General features: G+C 42.1%; 1 protein-coding gene across 2 annotated transcripts in view; it reads left to right on the plus strand.

Annotated features, from left to right (window-relative positions):
- Positions 1 to 19,171, plus strand: part of TTC28 (tetratricopeptide repeat domain 28) — a 639,226-nt gene that overhangs the window by 284,336 nt on the left and 335,719 nt on the right. For both annotated transcript variants that reach the window (XM_040416538.1, XM_040416539.1), the window contains 2 exons: positions 6,646 to 6,793; positions 17,605 to 17,877. In XM_040416538.1, the coding sequence (XP_040272472.1) occupies positions 6,646 to 6,793; positions 17,605 to 17,877 (421 nt within the window). The remainder of the gene's footprint in view (positions 1 to 6,645; positions 6,794 to 17,604; positions 17,878 to 19,171) is intronic.

Below are 19,171 nucleotides of genomic sequence, written 5' to 3' on the forward strand. Positions count from 1 at the left end.
ACCATGTTGACTAGCTTGCTGAAACCGTTGATATTTCTTTCTAGACAGGTCCATTAATGGATCCATGAGTTTTCAATAGGGACTTTCATCTGCAGGATCTGTTTTTTCCCTCCAACAGGACAGACAAGCAGAGGCTCTCTCATAGGCATTCCCTTGTTGCTATTTTTTGCATGGTGTTGATGGTGTCCACTTCTCCACAGTATGAGCCAACCCAAAAACAAAACCAATAACCCCAAAGAAAAGTGGGAGACACACATATAAAATATATGTACTTTATTAAGACATAATCAAATAACAAATACTATATGAGACATAAGGCACAAGTGTACAGGAGGGGGGGAGACCTCATATAAGGAGGTCAGATACAACCTCTCTCCCAAACACCCAACTGGCAGGGAAAAAGAGGTCACAGCCCTAGGTATACATCAGCATGAAAATTGTGAGAACTGTAGGTTCACTCAAAATAACATGTACTGGTATGTATCTTGCATGCACAGAAAGAAAAATGAAAAAAATTTACAAATAGCACAAGGCAAACTAGCCCACCCAAAGACCTGGGATGGCCGCATAAAGTATGCACATAGCCATTGAACTGTAAGATACAGACAAAGGCAAGTGTGCCAAGTTCCAAGTGGTAATAGAAATATAAAAGGAAAAATAACAACTAACTGAGCAAAACAACAAACATGTATTACCCATGATATGCTGGACCCAGAGCGTGTGACCCAAAGCTGCACCTCGACGTACGTTTCACCTGGAGAGGCTTCGTCAGGTGACGATGTGCATACTTTATGCGGCCATCCCAGGTCTTTGGGTGGGCTAGTTTGCCTTGTGCTATTTGTAATTTTTTTTCATTTTTCTTTCTGTGCATGCAAGATACATACCAGTACATGTTATTTTGAGTGAACCTACAGTTCTCACAATTTTCATGCTGATGTATACCTAGGGCTGTGACCTCTTTTTCCCTGCCAGTTGGGTGTTTGGGAGAGAGGTTGCATCTGACCTCCTTATATGAGGTCTCCCCCCCCCCCCCCCCCCCCCACTGTACACTTGTGCCTTATGTCTCATATAGTATTTGTTATTTGATTATGTTTTAATAAATTACATATATTTTATATGTGTGTCTCCCACTTTTCTTTGGGGTTATTGTTTTGTTTTTGGGTTGGCTCAGTATATTATACTAGACCCCAGTGTTATCTACACATTATATGTGAGTTTTTTCTTATAGGTTGGTCTAACCACTTCTCCACAGTATGCCAGTGCTATAACGTATGTTGATTTCCTAATGAGACTAAAGCTGGCCATACATTTTAGAGAAGGGAGTAAGCCACTTACAGACACCTCTGCTCTCGGCTTATCTCCCTGAGATGAAAAGAATCGGGCATGTCAAATTCCAGCTGTCTGACCCTTCTCACTTTTTTAATCTGTTGTAGGGGAAAGTCGGGCATGTCAAAAAGGCCTGATCCTTCTCTGCAGGATCTGTTTTTGTTTCCCCAACAGGACAGACAAGCAGAGGCTCTCTCATAGGCATTCTCTTGTTGCTATTTTTTGCATGGTGTTAATGGTGTCCACTTCTCCACAGTATGCCAGTGCTATAACGTATGTTGATTTCCTAATGAGACTAAAGGTGGCCATACTCATTTAAAGGGGTTCTGCACTTTGTTTAAACTGATGATCTATCCTCTGGATAGATCATCAGCTTCTGATCGGCGGGGGTCCAACACCCGGGACCCCCGCCAATCAGCTGTTTGAGAAGGCAGCGGCACTCCAGCAGCGCCGCGGCCTTCTCACTGTTTACCGCTGGCCGAGTGACGACACGACTTGTATCAACTGGCCTGGGCGCGGCTAAGCTCCATTCAAGGCAACGAAGCTTAGCCGCGCACAGGCCAGTGATACTAGTCGTGACGTCAGTGGGCCGGCGGTAAAGAGCGCCGCTGCCTTCTCAAACAGCTGATCGGCGGGGGTCCCGGGTGTCGAACCCCCGCCGATCAGAAGCTGATGATCTATCCAGAGGATAGATCATCAGTTTAAACAAAGTGCAGAACCCCTTTAATAGCTGGCAGCCGAGTTATCATTCAAATGATCAGCTGTCTCTACCGACTGCTTCCCAGCTCCCCCATACACATACATGACCAGCTCAGCCGAACATATATGTGCATTCAATTCAGAGAGGGCCAGGCACCTCTGGTGGTAGCTTATCTCCCAGAAGAACAAAAGGATCGAAAGAAAATATTCCGTTTATGCCTATATAGAGGAGATGATTGCTGCATGTAAATCCTGCTCTCACTTCCACCTATGATCAGACTTTATTGGGAATGAATGTTTGTTCCCAATAATTGCCTGCTCAGTCATCCTGTGTAAAGGGGCCTCTATAAAAGCACAAGGAGAACATGCAAAGCACTGAGCCACCATGTCAGCAATGTCAGCATTCACAAATATCTTCTCAGAATAGAATTAGTGTCATAGATGTTCTTCTGCATAGACTAGAAATACTACATCTAATGTGTAGAGATTAGAGGTAAAGCATTTATTATTTTTGGTGCCCTTGAGTATTGAGATGTTGTTATTCATGAGCTATCATAGGATGCATTTTTCACATTGTTGGGTTGATCTGTGTAATCTCTTCTAGAGCTGAAAGAGATGAAGGATCAATACCACATTGGTGCATAGCTCCCGGGTCTTTGAGCGTCAGCAGAGTTATGGCACTTAATGATGTCATGTCTGCGACTACTGGAGCTTCCAGGTCTCTTTTTTTTAATAAATGCTATATCATATGTCAGATGACGCTTAGATTATATTTGCCACATTGCATACACCTAAGAAAATGTCTTCCAGGGAAAAAGAAAAAAGAAAGAAGTAATCAGTTTATTATTTCACCATACTTTTCTCAGGTTCTTAAAACATTGTGTGTATAAACCTGTGAATATTATTAACAAAGAGGAAATTTTGCTGCTGTGCTCCATTTCTAAGTCCCCCTTTTTAAACCACAAATGAATGCTACCATGCCGAGTTATCAGTGTATTTATGCCAGTTGTCTGGGGTGAATACATTAAGAAATATAGGGGGTCATTTACTAATATGAAATACACCCAAATTAGGAGTATTTCAGCCGCAGATGGCAGCGCAACAGTTAAATGGATGACACCAGCAGTGCCCAAGGACCCCATTGGCTTTAATGGAACCTGTTCATTTTCTCTCACGGTGTCCATCATTGAAACAGGTGGTACGTGCAGCATGTCTGGATTCTGCAATGGAGGCTTTTATCAGAGCATCAGACACAGCCTTACAGATCAGTAATGCAAAGATATTGGGGGTCATTTATCAAACTGGTGTGAAATAGAACTGGCTTAGTTGCCCATAGCAACCAATCAGATTCAACCTTTCATTTTGGACAGCTCCTTTGGAAACTGAAAAGGAGGAATCTGATTGGTTGCGATGGGCAACTAAGCCAGTTCTATTTCACACCAGTTTGATAAATGACCCCCTTTGTCTTCAATCACTTTGTGTGCTGAGATTTCAGCCATACTCATCATATACACCATACGTTATGCTTGCTTAGCTGATTAGTTCATGCTATATAAAAGCAATATCTACTGACTCTCTCCACACTGGCTGTGTGTCTTATTAGTCTGAGTACGATTGGATCAGACACAGTGACACTGATTGGCAGGCCGATCCTCCAGGGTCCCCCCAGGGCTGCCGTTGATAACCGCACTTACACTGTATGTTTCTACTTTTGGTTAGAATTTTACTCTCTTCTATATTATATGTGAAATAAAAGCTGCAAAATCTCAAGATGCTTGCTTAACATTGATTGCAAAGTTGCGACTGAGATGAACAAATAAAGCGCTACCGAGGGATCATAGCAGTTATTACACTTTTGGTTTCTGCGTATTGATTTGTTCTAGTTTTTCATACCGAACGCTGTACGGTGAATAAATATTAGATCAGACTTTGCTGGCAGACAGACGGGGGAATGAATGCATCACTTAGGACTGGCAGGAATGAGCACAATCGTGCTATAGACGGTATTAAATAAATCTTAGAGGACAGAGTAATTAAGGACAGGGAGACTTTTATGATGTCACTCAATGGGATGCCATGAAAGGGCAAGAGTGTCAAATGAATCTGCCAACGTCCTTTTGATGGCAGAGATGGTCTGTGTAGGTGTCAGTAAGGTCACTGATAAGATAGAAATATAGTAACTGACCTGAGGCTCAATCCGAATTTATATGCACTATTATTGATTGAAGGTGGAGCTGATAAATGTCACACTGAAAAGAAGTACTCCGCACGTTCACATATATAATGCTGGAAAGGGGTGACAATGGTTTTGTGTTGTTGGGCCACTATAATGAAATGTATCAGGCCATCATATGAGAGGCAAGTCAAGGTCAAGCACAGATTACAAAACATTTAATTATTTGACTCTTAAAATGGATAAAACACTCCATAGAAATCAAGTAGATGAGCAGTTCCAGATAGTCAGGTTTTAGAAAACCTGATATTTATTTGAATGGTTTGCATCACAACTTTAAAAACATCTCATGACAAAGATGTGTAAGATTGAATTCGCATATTTACCCCCAAAAAAGATTTGGATTTTGTCATTAGAAATATTGTACCCCAAAAATATTCTTGGATATTCTTTATAAAAACATTTTGCTGCTTTGATTAACAAGCCAAGCCCATGTATTCTTCTTGTCATGACCCATTTGAAAAATATGAAAGCTTCTAAAGTGCTACATGTAGCCACCACCAATGAGGCCAAGTGAGGCGATCGCCTCAGGCATCACCAGTTAGGGGCAAGAGGGGGACAGCAGAAGGGCCATGGGCAATGAGCGCTTTCATTGTGGGAAAGGGTTTAGGTTAAGAAATTGGCATGGGGGGGGGAAGTTTCAGTCTTTGCCTCAGGCAGCCGAAAGGCTAGGTGCACCCCTGCATGTAGCCTGTTTAATAAATGGGTGTACACCACCTACACCACTTCACTATAGACAGATGGCAGTACAGAACATGTAGTACCGCACTGTGGTATAAAGAGGCACTACTAGACTTCAATACAGGGGTTCTATCAGAGGAATGAACATGTTGATTGGTTGAATCAGAGTCTGAGGAATTGTATGTTGAGTCTAGTTTCAGTTTACGATTGCCCACGAAAGACCATTGTAAGTTGAAAATATTGTATACTGAGGCCATTGTATCTTGAGGGACCACTGTACTCCACATTGGTGAATGTCAGGCTGCTCAGCCACACTGCATACTGCATCTAGGATTGTTCCATTACTATTGTAGATCAGTTACTCTGCTTTACAGGAAATGGTAATCGTGTGATCCTACCTATGATATGATATCATGGCTGAACAGCCTTACATAAAAGGGGAGAGGGGTTGCATCATCCTGTTCCCATTCCTTTTGAGCTGCTCAGCCATTATGAAATATCGTAAGCAGGATCGCACCATAAGCATCTATTGTTATGCAGAGTTGCTGCTGTACAATAGTAATAATCCTCTGTGCAGTATGCAGTTAGGCTGAGCAGCCAAACAGGAACATTCAAAAATATGGAGTACAGGGCGGATTTGCCCTAGACCTTACAGGGAAATTTCCTGATGGGCAAGCCCTCCACTCTCCTGCTGGCCAGGTACATAATAAGCTCTCAGTGGTCATTTATAGAGGGAGAATCAGGTACCCATGTACCCAGCCAGCAGCTGCACAAGCCTTCCTAAATTCAACTGCTGTGGCGACACCTCACCTCCTTAGAATCCTGCTCCATATCGTTATCAGAGAGAGCTGGAGGTGGAGGACAGAAAATTGCAACTATTGATGACCACCACAGAGGGACAACTTTTGGGGCAATATATTGTGTGGCACTGTGGTATATGGTTCTGATGGGACCGTATTTTGTGCTATGGTATTGCTGACCCTGCTTACTTATGTTGCCCACCTTCTATCAATTTGGACTCCTCTACAACACAGGGCCACTTTTAGTTTTATTTTCCAGGGCCAGTTTAAGGTCCCAGTCCGTCGCTGGTGGAGTATATGCAGATGCCGGAGTGCAGTGTGTAGTGAGGTCCCATCCCTCACCACCCTGGGCAGCTCTGCAAGTGGAGGCACCTCTAGTCACATTCTAGGACAGATTGATGGCGGCATTTTAAATAATTTCTGGAGAGCCGCTTTAAAGGAAACTTGTGATTTGGACATGCAGGCATGTTAATGCAGCAGGTTAAAGAGCAGGAGGTGCTAAGCAGATGAAAAGACCACCTACTGGACTCCTAAAACCCAGAATGAGCAGAAATTAAAATGAGAAGATATGCAAGTGTTATATACGTCTTTTCCCACAGTACTTTTACTACTGCACAGATCAATCTACAAGTTCATTGTGACAGGTTCCCATGACATTTTCAGAAATTGATATTTCCTAGTGCTGGTACTATGTGTTATTTGAAGGACTCATGTACTGCAGTGTATTAATACTAGTTTAGATTAGGCCACAATGGTTAAATAACTGTTTATAACAGGATCCTAATATTGCAAAACCTTCTCCAATCATATTTTATCTGTCATTTACTCTTTGCAATCATTTTACAAGATTATTGTATTCCACGTTTTTCCTGCATCTGCTGACACAGCCTGTTTTTTTCTTTCTAGGCATACTTCAGACAGGGTGTTGCCCTTCAGTATCTTGGTCGCCATGCAGATGCCCTGGCTGCGTTTGCATCTGGGTTGGCTCAGGATCCCAAGAGTTTACAACTATTGCTCGGAATGGTGGAGGCTGCAATGAAGTCCCCAATGAGAGGTGAGCAGTAGACTCATTTATTGTACTTTTGGAAAACATACATTATTTCTGTAATGCAGCTGTACATAAATTCTTTAATGTATCCACTCTGATTTTGTTTCTGCTCCACAGTATATCACCTACAGTACATGGGTGGGAATGATTATTAATGGCTGCTTTTACTGTACCGTGCTTGATAGTCAAGACAGTTGCCATTGATTTCCATTCTGTATCACACTGATGTGAGAGTTTAACAACTCTTACCCATAGCTACTTAAAAGAGGGAAAATGTAGCACGCAGTGTGCCCTGTCATGTATCAGCATGGCATAACTCATTCACATGCAGGCGATCAGGCAAGCATTGGACTGTAACTGGAGAAATCCCTCAAAGCTGAATTGCCCTCTAAATTGCAGTCAGTAGTCCTACAAATGCCTGGTCATCAGTTGCTTGGTCTGTAATGTTGGTTACCAGAGAAAATGCCACTTCAAACCAAAACACGATGATTGATTTTAAGAACAGATGTTAGTAGGATCTTAGATTTTAGACAGTTTTTTCCTTCATAGACATGGCTAATATAGGGGAAACTGTAACCCATCGGTTGACTCATTGTCCTTGTTGCTAAAGTGACCCACTGTTAATTCATTCCTGTCTCCTTGATGAAGTGCAGGCTGCTTATAAGAGATGTCATTTGTTATATTTCGAACCCATTCTGTGTTGCTCTGCCAAAAACTCATCTAATATCAGAAAAGAAAATAAATGTTACTTTTGACATTCAAGCTAACTAGACAATGCTTAATTCTTTGGACATTTCATGGATTTTAGTGCTGGGGTCTAAATGTTGTACTTTCTCATAAATCTCTGCCACCAAAAAAGTTTGCCGTGACAGCATGAGGCTACAAAGAGTTGATTTGTGCCAGCGTGAACTTTCACACTTCATCTCATCACTGTGAACATCATTTGTTTTTCTGCTCATTTATTTATTTTGTTTCCATGTTCCTTTCATTTTATGGTTATTTATCATGCATGCTGGCCAACGGGTTCAGACTAGCACTAGACTGATGTATAGTACTGTGCTTCATATTTTAGAGACATAGGAGGTCATTTGCTGAAATTTGCCTATTTTTGGTTTATTTCTGGTGCAGATTATGGCAAAAGGTTATTTGCGCCGCAGTCTGCAACCTTTCTCTGCTCACGCCAGGTTTATAAAAGGGGACGTGGCGTGGGCGGGTAAGGGGACGGGCCTGTAGGCCTTTCTCATAAAATGCCAGTCTTAATAAATGACCCCCATAGTCTCTCTAACAGTGATGCAAATGCCACTTAACCACCTTTAACTAGGGCATCACCCTGACTTCTAGCAATCTGTTTATCCAGCTTTTATGAGACAATAAATTGTATCACTGCTTTTTCCATTGCATGCCTATCCGTTGTCTTGTGATTCATTGTGAAGAATAACACACTGTCCCAGATTTACTAATCCTATAGATGGGGTAAGCTTAGCCAGGCTGTCTAGACCTGCACCACATTTATCACAGGGGCTCTGGCTGTGGAGCAGCGATGGACACTTTTCTCTGACTCTATGCCAACTATTGGTTGGCTTACTTTGAAACAGATTGAATTGTGGTGCACTTGTGGCAGAAAATGGTTCATTTTAGGCCTACCCCTTTCTCACAAAGCTCCACCCCTTTCTACTAAGCCCCATCCCTTGCCGAGCCTGTTGGAAGAAAGTGTAGAAACCCCATCTGCATCCACTTTATGTCACTTTTTAGACAGATATTTGGTGCAGACACATTATTAAATCTGTGCCAAAATGTCCCTCCACAACACATAGGTCATGTATAGCAAATGGTAGTGGGTTGTCTTGTTAAACATCTCGTCCTAAACTGGCTTCTGGAGCCTGTGCTGTGGCTCACAAAATCGGCGCCTGCACTCTAGGTATTAGGATGAGGCTATTGCAGTTTACGGTTTGGGATTTACTGTTATAATATAGTTTACAAGTGATTAACAGTGTACAGCAGCTTCTGTTACCGCTGCCCTTTATTATATGAACCGTCTGAGCTAAGGAACATGTAGAATAAGCCCAGGGGTTTCTGCCTTCAATAATTTATTGATCGATGAATAATAGTTGATGGATAGATAGATTGATAGATACCCATATTTTTCAGACTATTAGACACACTTTTTCCTCCAAAAGGGGGGGGGGGGGGGTTGTATTGGTAGTGGGTCTTACAGTGAGAATGCTAATGACTGCTTACATTGTAGTCTGGAGCATGAAAGATAAGTTAATTTATTTATTTTTTTTGTCTAATGGAGCTTGGGGGTCTGATCTGAGGAGGAATAGGGGTCTGATCTGAGATCTGAAGAGGAAATAGGAGGTTTGATACAGAGGTTCATGAGGGTCTGATCTGAGGTCTGATGGGGCTTGAGGGGTCTGACCTGAGGTCTGATGGGGCTTGGGGGTCTGATCTTAGGTCTGAGGAGGAAAGGGGTCTGATACAGAGGTCTGATAGATGTCTGGGGGAATCTGATCTGAGGTCTGATGGGGCATGGGTGTCTGCTGGGTGGGGGTCTGTTCTGAGGCCTAATGAAAAATATTTTTCTTATTTTCCTTCTTATATCCTAGGTGCGTCTTATGGTCCAAAAATATGGTAGATAGATATAGTACTTCTGACATCTGCACTGTGGCTCACAAACTCTGTGATTGCACTCTAGATCTGCTGCTGCTTGTAAACAGCTCATATTCACAATGTGTAGGTGCTGACAACGTGTTTCCACCTGGATGTGGAAGTGCCAGCAGCTACAGAGAGAGGGGAGAAATATTTCCGGGTGGAATGAAGTATTTGAGCCTGCATATTTTGAATCTGCAAGCAGCAACAGATTTAGAGTTTGTGATCTACAGTGCAGGTGCCTGAAGTACAATAATTCCCAGTGCATATCTATCTATCTATCTATCTATCTATCTATCTATCTATCTATCTATCTATCCACCAATGCATCCATCAACTATTATTGATTGACCAATATATTTACAATATGGATATAATACAAAAAAGAAACCTCTAGGGCTCATTCTACACGTTCCTTGGCTCAGACGGTTCATATAATAATGGACAGCGGTAACAGAAGCTGCTGTACACTGTTAATCACTTGTAAACTATATTATAACAGTAAATCCTAAACCATAAACTACAATAGCCTCATCCTAATGCCTTCCAAGTCATAATAATAAGGAACGGTCAAGACGTAAACTAGGCTCAATTATGTATTGATCTGGAGATGAATCAGTTTGAAAATCTACCTATTCTTGTACTTCACAATGAGTTCTATTGTGTATATCATGGTTTAATACTTGCCTGGCTTCCACACACGCTGACGTTATACATGCCTTCCTTAAGAGATCAGCAGAGTATTGATTTCCCTTTGGTGCAGCGACTCAATACTCAGGAACTCTTATTAGATTGCCTAGCACAGGCTCCTAGATATATAGTCAGAAATATACATGTACAAAATTATACTCAGTGGTGTTCTGCTAAATAGTGTAAGCTCAATATACAGCCAGGGTTTAAAATCTTATCATACAAGATACTTTTTTTAAAATAACAGTGGGACTGTGGGAAGGGATTTTAAAAGTATCTTACTAATCATCCTTATCGAGTACATGTATATCAGGAGATCTTCTAGGCTTGGTAATAGAACTTTTCTGATGTGTTTTGCCTCCAACCCAATCATACTTGTAATGAAGAATGAACCATTATTAACTGTCACATAAGTCACTTATGTGCATTTCTAGATTCATGGGTGTTTTTTGGCAGCCCACACGGACCCCTAGCAAGTCAGTTATTAATGGGAACTCTGCTTATGTGAAGGTAGAGGACTTTAAATCATGGCAATGCTGACTGTTGTATGTGTCATTAAGCTATTATATCTTAGAAGCCAAGGCTTGTTAAGGGTCTTTGAGGACAGACTTTAAGATCTGCAGAGTTTCTTTCAAGGAGCAAAGGAGTCTTTAAGCATCTGCGGCAAGCATAATTGAAATGCAACCGGAAATTGAAACCCATAAAACAGGGCAGTTGCCACATTACAAATTGCCCTCTTTGTGTCCATTGACCATGCTTTGCTCCCTTAAGCATTCATCTAAAAGAATAAATACAACATTAGTTAAGCAATTCTTTTATCACACTATATAACTGTATACCGTAAGTCCAAAATATGGTATTAACTTAGGAAAAGAAATGGGAATAAATGCAGGTGAAAAATATATTAAAACCATTTGCTTTAGACTGGCATTCATGGTGGAAATATGGCAAACGTAGAAGACAGAAGACCATCATGTGGTCATTAAAGAGGACCTTTCACCGATCCTGACATTGTGAACTAAGTATCATGACATATACAGCGGCGCCCAGGGATCTCACTGCACTTACTATTATCCCTGGGCGCTGCTCCGTTCTCCCGTTATGTCCTCCGGTATGTTCGGGGACTTGGTTATAGTAGGCGGAGACTTAGGGGACTTGGTTATAGTAGGCAGAGTCTGCCCTTGTTCTGCTGGGCGTCTCCTTCTCCTAGGCTGTAGCGCTGGCCAATCTCAGCGCAGAGCTCACAGCCTGGGAGGTTTTTTCTCCCAGGCTGTGAGCTCTGCGATGCGATTGGCCAGCGCTACAGCCTAGGAGAAGGAGACGCCCAGCAGAACAAGGGCAGACTCTGCCTACTATAACCAAGTCCCCGAACATACCGGAGGACATAACGGGAGAACGGAGCGGCTCCCAGGGATAATAGTAAGTGCAGTGAGATCCCTGGGCGCCGCTGTATATGTCATGATACTTAGTTCACAATGTCGGGATCGGTGAAAGGTCCTCTTTAAGAAAGCACCCTGTAATAAATAGAAATAAAATATTATCGGAATTGCCCTGCCTTTAGGAGAGGGAGTATAAATCTCTAGTAAGTGTGGGCTGTTTTACTGTCTAGATTCTATTCACAGAGTACAACAACTGCACTTTTCAGTAGAACTATAAAAAACGCATTGTGTGGTATATATTTTTGTCAGTCTATGGCAGACATACAGTGGGGGAAATAATTATTTGACCCCTCACTGATTTTGTAAGTTTGTCCAATGACAAAGAAATGAAAAGTCTCAGAACAGTATCATTTCAATGGTAGGTTTATTGTAACAGTGGCAGATAGCACATCAAAAGGAAAATCGAAAAAATACCTTTAAATAAAAGATAGCAACTGATTTGCATTTCATTGAGTGAAATAAGTATTTGAACCCTCTAACAAAAAAAGACTTAATACTTGGTGGAAAAACCCTTGTTTGCAAGCACAGAGGTCAAACGTTTCTTGTAATTGATGACCAAGTTTGCGCACATTTTAGGAGGAATGTTGGTCCACTCCTCTTTGCAGATCATCTCTAAATCCCTAAGGTTTCGAGGCTGTCTCTGTGCAACTCTGAGCTTGAGCTCCCTCCATAGGTTTTCGATTGGATTAAGGTCCGGAGACTGACTAGGCCACTCCATGACCTTAATGTGCTTCTTCTTGAGCCACTCCTTTGTTGCCTTTGCTGTATGTTTTGGGTCATTGTCGTGCTGGAACACCCATCCACGACCCATTTTCAGTTTCCTGGCAGAGGGAAGGAGGTTGTCGCTCAGGATTTCACGATACATGGCTCCGTCCATTTTCCCGTTTATGCGAATAAGTTGTCCTGTGCCCTTAGCAGAAAAACACCCCCAAAGCAAAATGTTTCCACCCCCATGCTTGACGGTGGGGACGGTGTTTTGGGGGTCATAGGCAGCATTTTTCTTCCTCCAAACACAGCGAGTTGAGTTAATGCCAAAGAGCTCTATTTTGGTCTCATCAGACCACAGCACCTTCTCCCAGTCACTCTCTGAATCATTCAGGTGTTCATTGGCAAACTTCAGACGGGCCTGCACATGTGCCTTCCTGAGCAGGGGGACCTTGCGAGCCCTGCAGGATTTTAATCCATTGCGGTGTAATGTGTTTCCAATGGTTTTCTTGGTGACTGTGGTCCCTGCTAATTTGAGGTCATTAACTAACTCCTCCCGTGTAGTTCTAGGATGCTTTTTCACCTTTCTCAGAACCATTGACGCCCCACGAGGTGAGATCTTGCGTGGAGCCCCAGAGCGAGGTCGATTGATGGTCATTTTGTGCTCCTTCCATTTTCGAACAATCGCACCAACAGTTGTCACCTTCTCTCCCAGCTTCTTGCTAATGGTTTTGTAGCCCATTCCAGCCTTGTGCAGGTCTACAATTTTGTCTCTGACATCCTTGGACAGCTCTTTGGTCTTTCCCATGTTGGAGAGTTTGGAGTCTGCTTGATTGATTGATTCTGTGGACAGGTGTCTTTTATACAGGTGACTAGTTAAGACAGGTGTCCTTAATGAGGGTGACTAATTGAGTAGAAGTGTCTAACCACTCTGTGGGAGCCAGAACTCTTAATGGTTGGTAGGGGTTCAAATACTTATTTCACTCAATGAAATGCAAATCAGTTGCTATCTTTTATTTAAAGTTATTTTTTCGATTTTCCTTTTGATGTGCTATCTGCCACTGTTACAATAAACCTACCATTGAAATGATACTGTTCTGAGACTTTTCATTTCTTTGTCATTGGACAAACTTACAAAATCAGTGAGGGGTCAAATAATTATTTCCCCCACTGTATGCAGCTGTATAGGCATACAGTTGTTCATATATAAGCATACAGTTGCTCATATATACAGTCTATATGCTTGCAAGGACTATTTCCAAAGCAAATCACCACAGAGCACCGAGGGATCAAGCAAAACTGTAGTCAAGGACAGGATGAGATAGGGTTAGTTAGCTCTGGATCCGAATGGAAATCAGGCTGAAGTCAGGTCAAGCATCGAAGGGTCAAATCGGGAAAACGGGCAGAAGTCAGTACTCGAGCAGATGAACGTAAAACAACACAGCTTTGCAAACAGACCACTAACAACATCTGATACCATTATTTATTAGAAACTTAAATAATTAGTTAATGCAAGATTTACTATCAGATATTTCTCTGTAGATTCAGGCTGGTTTTTTAACCCAGGATATAAGAAGTAGCTTTGGCAGCACTCAGAGTGTAGTCCAATAATGGAAGGAGGTAAATTATATACTTAAAGGGGTTGTCTCACTTAAGTAAAATGGCATTTACATTTATCACGTAGAGAAAGTTAATACAAGACACTTACTAATGTAATGTGACTGTCCATATTGCTTCCTTTGCTGGCTGGATTCATTCTATCTATCACATTATACTTCTTGTTTTCAAGAGTTACAGCCACCACTGCAGAACAGATACGAGGTGGACAGGACAGGAGCTGCTGCGCATGTGTGCCTATGTGCACACCCACAGTCCCGGCCACCATAGAGGATGGCGCTTTTTCCAACTGGATTGTGGGGTGGTCCTATCCCCTGGATACGAGCAGTGTATAATATGATGGAAAAATGAACATCTGTGGTATTCCCCTAGCTCACTATACCTCATTGTAGTTTACATGCTTCATGCCAGTTTTTACAATTATTTCAATAAAAGCCGTGAGCTTTAGTTTATAGTTTTCTCAAGCAGTGACATTTTAATCATTTGAAAACAAAGACCAATAATACCACTTTTCAGTTAGATTATGGTCTCCACTAATCTTGAAGCTTCTGAAGGCATGCATGACTACTCTTGAGAAAGTTTCTCAAATCTGAATATTTAGTTGATTTTGCCTACCCATTGATGAATGGATAGGCAAAAGGATTTGAAGGATCGTAAAGGTCGTGAAGCAGCTGCTAAAAAATATGCAAACCTAGGTAATTCAAAATCGCATTGATAGTGTTTGTTAAGAGAGAAAGATGTAGGAGTGAACTGGTGGATCTCCCAGGAGACCCAGGAAGCATATTTTATTAATCTATTTCATCAACTGAACTGAACAGATTGGATAGTGTTGCAATATATGGTCAGAGGGTGGATATTGACCAGCAGACGGTGGATATCTTGTTATTATAGAGCACTTATCCAGGGTTATATACCACCACCTGGCCCTAGCTGGCTGTGATGTCTGGGCCTTTTTAGAAGTCTAGAGCCACATCTCAGGCCTCCACAATATGTTGAGTTGACCACATCGTACATTTATAGATGTAAATTTTCACCTGCTTTACATTCATTTTACTTTATGAAAAATCTGGATAGAAAGCTGTCTGGGAACATGAGTTAGGTTTTAATTTAGTGTTGGGAGTAGACAGCAATATTTTCCATTTTTTTTATTTTATTTTATGTATTATGTTTGTGTCATTACTATCCTGAAAGAGCCATTCTTAAATATGCATACACTGAGGGAGATGAGCTAATGCTGTCTATTGGATTTACACTGCCCAATTGTCAGAAACAAATGTTCATATAAATGCTCGTTCTCAATAATCTGCCCGTGCTGCAGATCACCCGATGAAAGTATGCTCGCTCATTGGGTGAAACAATCTTTCTTGCAGAAACTGTCTAAACAGTGATCTGCTGCCCAGAAACCATGATTCTGTATGAGGATGAGCTATAGCAGTAGCCATCACTGGTCCCATACATTGGAGGTTATCGCCTGCTCCATCTGGCTGTGTAAATCCAGCATTAGTCTAGGCAGTCTAAAGATGTACCAGATTTATCACAGTGAAGCACGCTATGTGATAAATTTGACACATCTGGCTACAAGTTTGATTCTTTTACAGCAAGTTTTATTTGGCGTACATTAGACCTTTAATTTGTACAGATAACTGGCACATGCAAAAACACTGAACAAAAATAAAAACTTAACACTTTTGGTTTTGCTCCCATTTTGCATGAGCTGAACTCAAAGATCTGAAACATTTTCTACATACACAAAAGACACATTACTCTCAAATATTGTTCACAAATCTGTCTAAATCTGTGTTAGTGAATCCCTTTTCCATTGCTGAGATAATCCATATCAAGGTGCTGATTAGACAGCATGAATATTGCACAGGTGTGCCTTAGACTGCCCACAATTAAAAGGTCACTTTGAAATGTGAACAGTTTTACCTTACTGGGGGAAGGGGGGGGGGGTGTGTTAAAAAACCAGCCAGCCACCATTTGCCTCTCGCAGTGCAACACATCTCGGTCGCATAGAGTTGATCAGGTTATTGATTGTGGTCTGTGGAATGTTGGTCTTCTCCTCTTCAATAGCTGTGCGAAGTTGCAGAATATTGGCAGGTACTGGAACACGCTGTCGTATACGCCGATCCAGAGCATCCCAAACATGCTCAATGGGTGACATGTCCGGTGAGTATGCTGGCCATACAAGAACTGGGATTTTTCAGCTTCCAGGAATTGTGTACAGATCCTTGGAATATGGGGCTGTGTATTATTATGAGGCAACATGAGGTGATGGTCGTGGATGAATGGTACAACAATGGGCCTCAGGATCTTGTCACGGTATCTCTGTGCATTCAAAATGCCATCAATAAGATGCACCTGTGTTCGTTGTCCATAACATACGCCTGCCCATTCCCTAACCCCACCGCCACCATGGGCCACTCGATCCACAACGTTGACGTCAGCAAACCGCTCACCCACACGACGCCACACACGCTGCCTGCCATCTGCCCTGAACAGTGAAAACCGGGACTCATCCGTGAACAGAACGCCTCTCCAACGTGCCAGACACCATCAAATGTGACCATTTGCCCACTCAAGTCGGTTACGATGATGAACTGCAGTCAGGTCCAGACCCCGATGAGGATGACAAGCATGCAAATGAGCTTCCATGAGACGGTTTCCTCCAGTTTGTGCAGAAATTCTTTGGTTATGAAAAACAATTGTTGCTGCAGCTGTCCGGGTGGCTGATCTCAGATGATCATGGAGGTGAACATGCTGGATGTGGAGGTCCTTGGCTGGTGTGGTTACACCTGGTCTGCAGTTTTGAGGCCAGTTGGATGTACTGGCAAATTCTCTGAAATGCTTTTGGAGACGTCTTATGGTAGAGAAATGAACATTCATTGCACATGCAACAGCTCTGGTAGACATTCCTGCAGTCAGTATGCCAATTGCATGCTCCCTCAAACGTTGTGACATCTGTGGCATTGTGCTGTGTGATCAAACTGCACATTTCAGGGTGGCCTTTTATTGTGGGCAGTCTAAGGCACACCTGTGCAGTGTTCATGCTGTCTAATCAGCACCTTGACATGCCACACCTGTGAGGTGGGATGGATTATCTCGGCAAAGGAGAAGTGCTCACTAACACAGATTTAGACAGATTTGTGAACAATATTTGAGCGTAATGGGTCTTTTGTCTATGTAGAAAATGTTTCAGATCTTTGAGTTCAGCTCATGCAAAATGGGAGCAAAACCGAAAGTGTTGCGTTTATATTTTTGTTGAATGTAATAAACTTACTACAAATAAAAGTTGCCATGCTCCTTTTCAAACAAAAAAGTCACTATTTGTGGTGTGAACTTTAATACAAAAACTGAATTTTGGCACAAAGGCCCAGATTTACAACTTCTGAAGATGGTATGAATTCAGACCAGCTGTCTAGACCTGCACCATAGTTATCACCTTGGATCAGGCTGGAGGATAAATCTGCTGCAGGGATAGATACTTTCCTCTGAAATTTCTACCAGAATTGTGGTTCAGTTTTGGTGAAAAATCACACATCCCCTTTCTTCTAAGCCCCACCGCCTTGTCAAGCATGTCATAAAAAATGTGGATGTGCCAAATTGCACCAATTTAGACATTGCCTCTGTGTCTAATTATTTGCGCGTATTCTGTTACTTATAAAATTATATTTTATTTGTTAAATTATTTATAAAATTGAATTTCATTTGTTTTAGACTCTCTGGAACCTACTTATCAGCAACTTCAGAGGATGAAACTGGACAAGAGCCCCTTTGTGGTAGTTTCAGTAATTGGTCAAGAACTTCTGACAGCAGGGCATCATGGTGCTTCAGTGGTTGTATTAGAAGCTGCACTGAAAATTGGGACTTGCAGTCTGAAATTGAGGGGCTCAGTTTTCTCTGCTCTGAGCAGTGCTTATTGGTCTCTTGGGAACACAGAAAAAAGTACAGGATATATGCAACAGGACTTGGACGTAGCAAAGACTCTAGGTATAGCCATCAACTATGTGTTTGTCCTTGTCTACTTGGATAATAACCTGTAAAGCTGTTGTGATACTAAATTTATTAACGTCTCACACAAGTTGCCAAATCCCAGTCTAGCAAATATGGGCATTATCTGATTCATTGCCTTGTGAGGGAATGTTCAAGTGCATGAGAAATTTTTGCTACACCCCAAATCTGCAAAAAAAATTGAATTATGTGCAGAAATTGCTCACATTTGCATTGCAATTGCTGAAGTCCATAGGTTGTTCTGAAGAAATCTGCAGCATTTAAAGGGGTTGTCCCACAAAAAATATTCTACATTTTTCAAACCAGCACCTGGATCTGAATACTTTTGTAAATGTATGTCTTTAAAAATTTGGTATAGCACAATCTGCTGTTTGTTTTTCCCCCCTCCTTTCTCTGTCCACACCCTGAGGTGGTCACACATCCTTCCATCCTTCCACTGCCATCAGTTACATCTACTGTTAGAAGCTGTCACCGTTAGGCTACTTTCACACTTGCGTTCAGAGCGGGTCCGTCTGATGTCTGCCCAGACGGATCCGCTCCTATAATGCAGACGTCTGGATCCGTTCAGAACGGATCCGTCTGCATTATAGTTTAAAAAAAAATTCTAAGGCCCCTTTCACACGGGCGAGTATTCCGCACGGATGCGATGTGTGAGGTGAACGCATTGCACCCGCACTGAATACCAACCCATTCATTTCTATGGGGCTGTTCAGATGAGCGGTGATTTTCACGCATCACTTATGCGCTGCGTGAAAATCGCAGCATGCTCTATATTCTGCGTTTTTCACGCAACGCAGGCCCCATAGAAGTGAATGGGGTTGCGTGAAAATCGCAAGCATCCGCAAGCAAGTGCGGATGCGGTGCGATTTTCACGCATGGTTGCTAGGTGACAGTCTATTCACTGTATTATTTTCCCTTATAACATGGTTATAAGGGAAAATAATAGCATTCTGAATACAGAATGCTTAGTAGGTGATCAATTGAGGGTTAAAAAAATAAATAAAAATTAACTCCCCTTCTCCTCTTGTTCGCGTAGCTGCCGGTCTCTTCTTTACTTCTCAAAATATGAACTATCGGCTAGGACCTGTGGTGACGTCAGATCACATGCTCCAATCACATGGTCCATCACCACGGTGATGGACCATGTGATTGGAGCATGTGATCTGACGTCACCAAAGGTCCTTTAGCCCACAGCTCGCTTTTAACCCTCAATTGACCACCTACTAAGCATTCTGTATTCAGAATGCTATTATTTTCCCCTATAACCATGTTA

Source organism: Bufo bufo, chromosome 2 (genome assembly GCF_905171765.1).
Source record: "Bufo bufo chromosome 2, aBufBuf1.1, whole genome shotgun sequence".
Taxonomy (NCBI): Eukaryota; Metazoa; Chordata; class Amphibia; order Anura; family Bufonidae; genus Bufo; species Bufo bufo.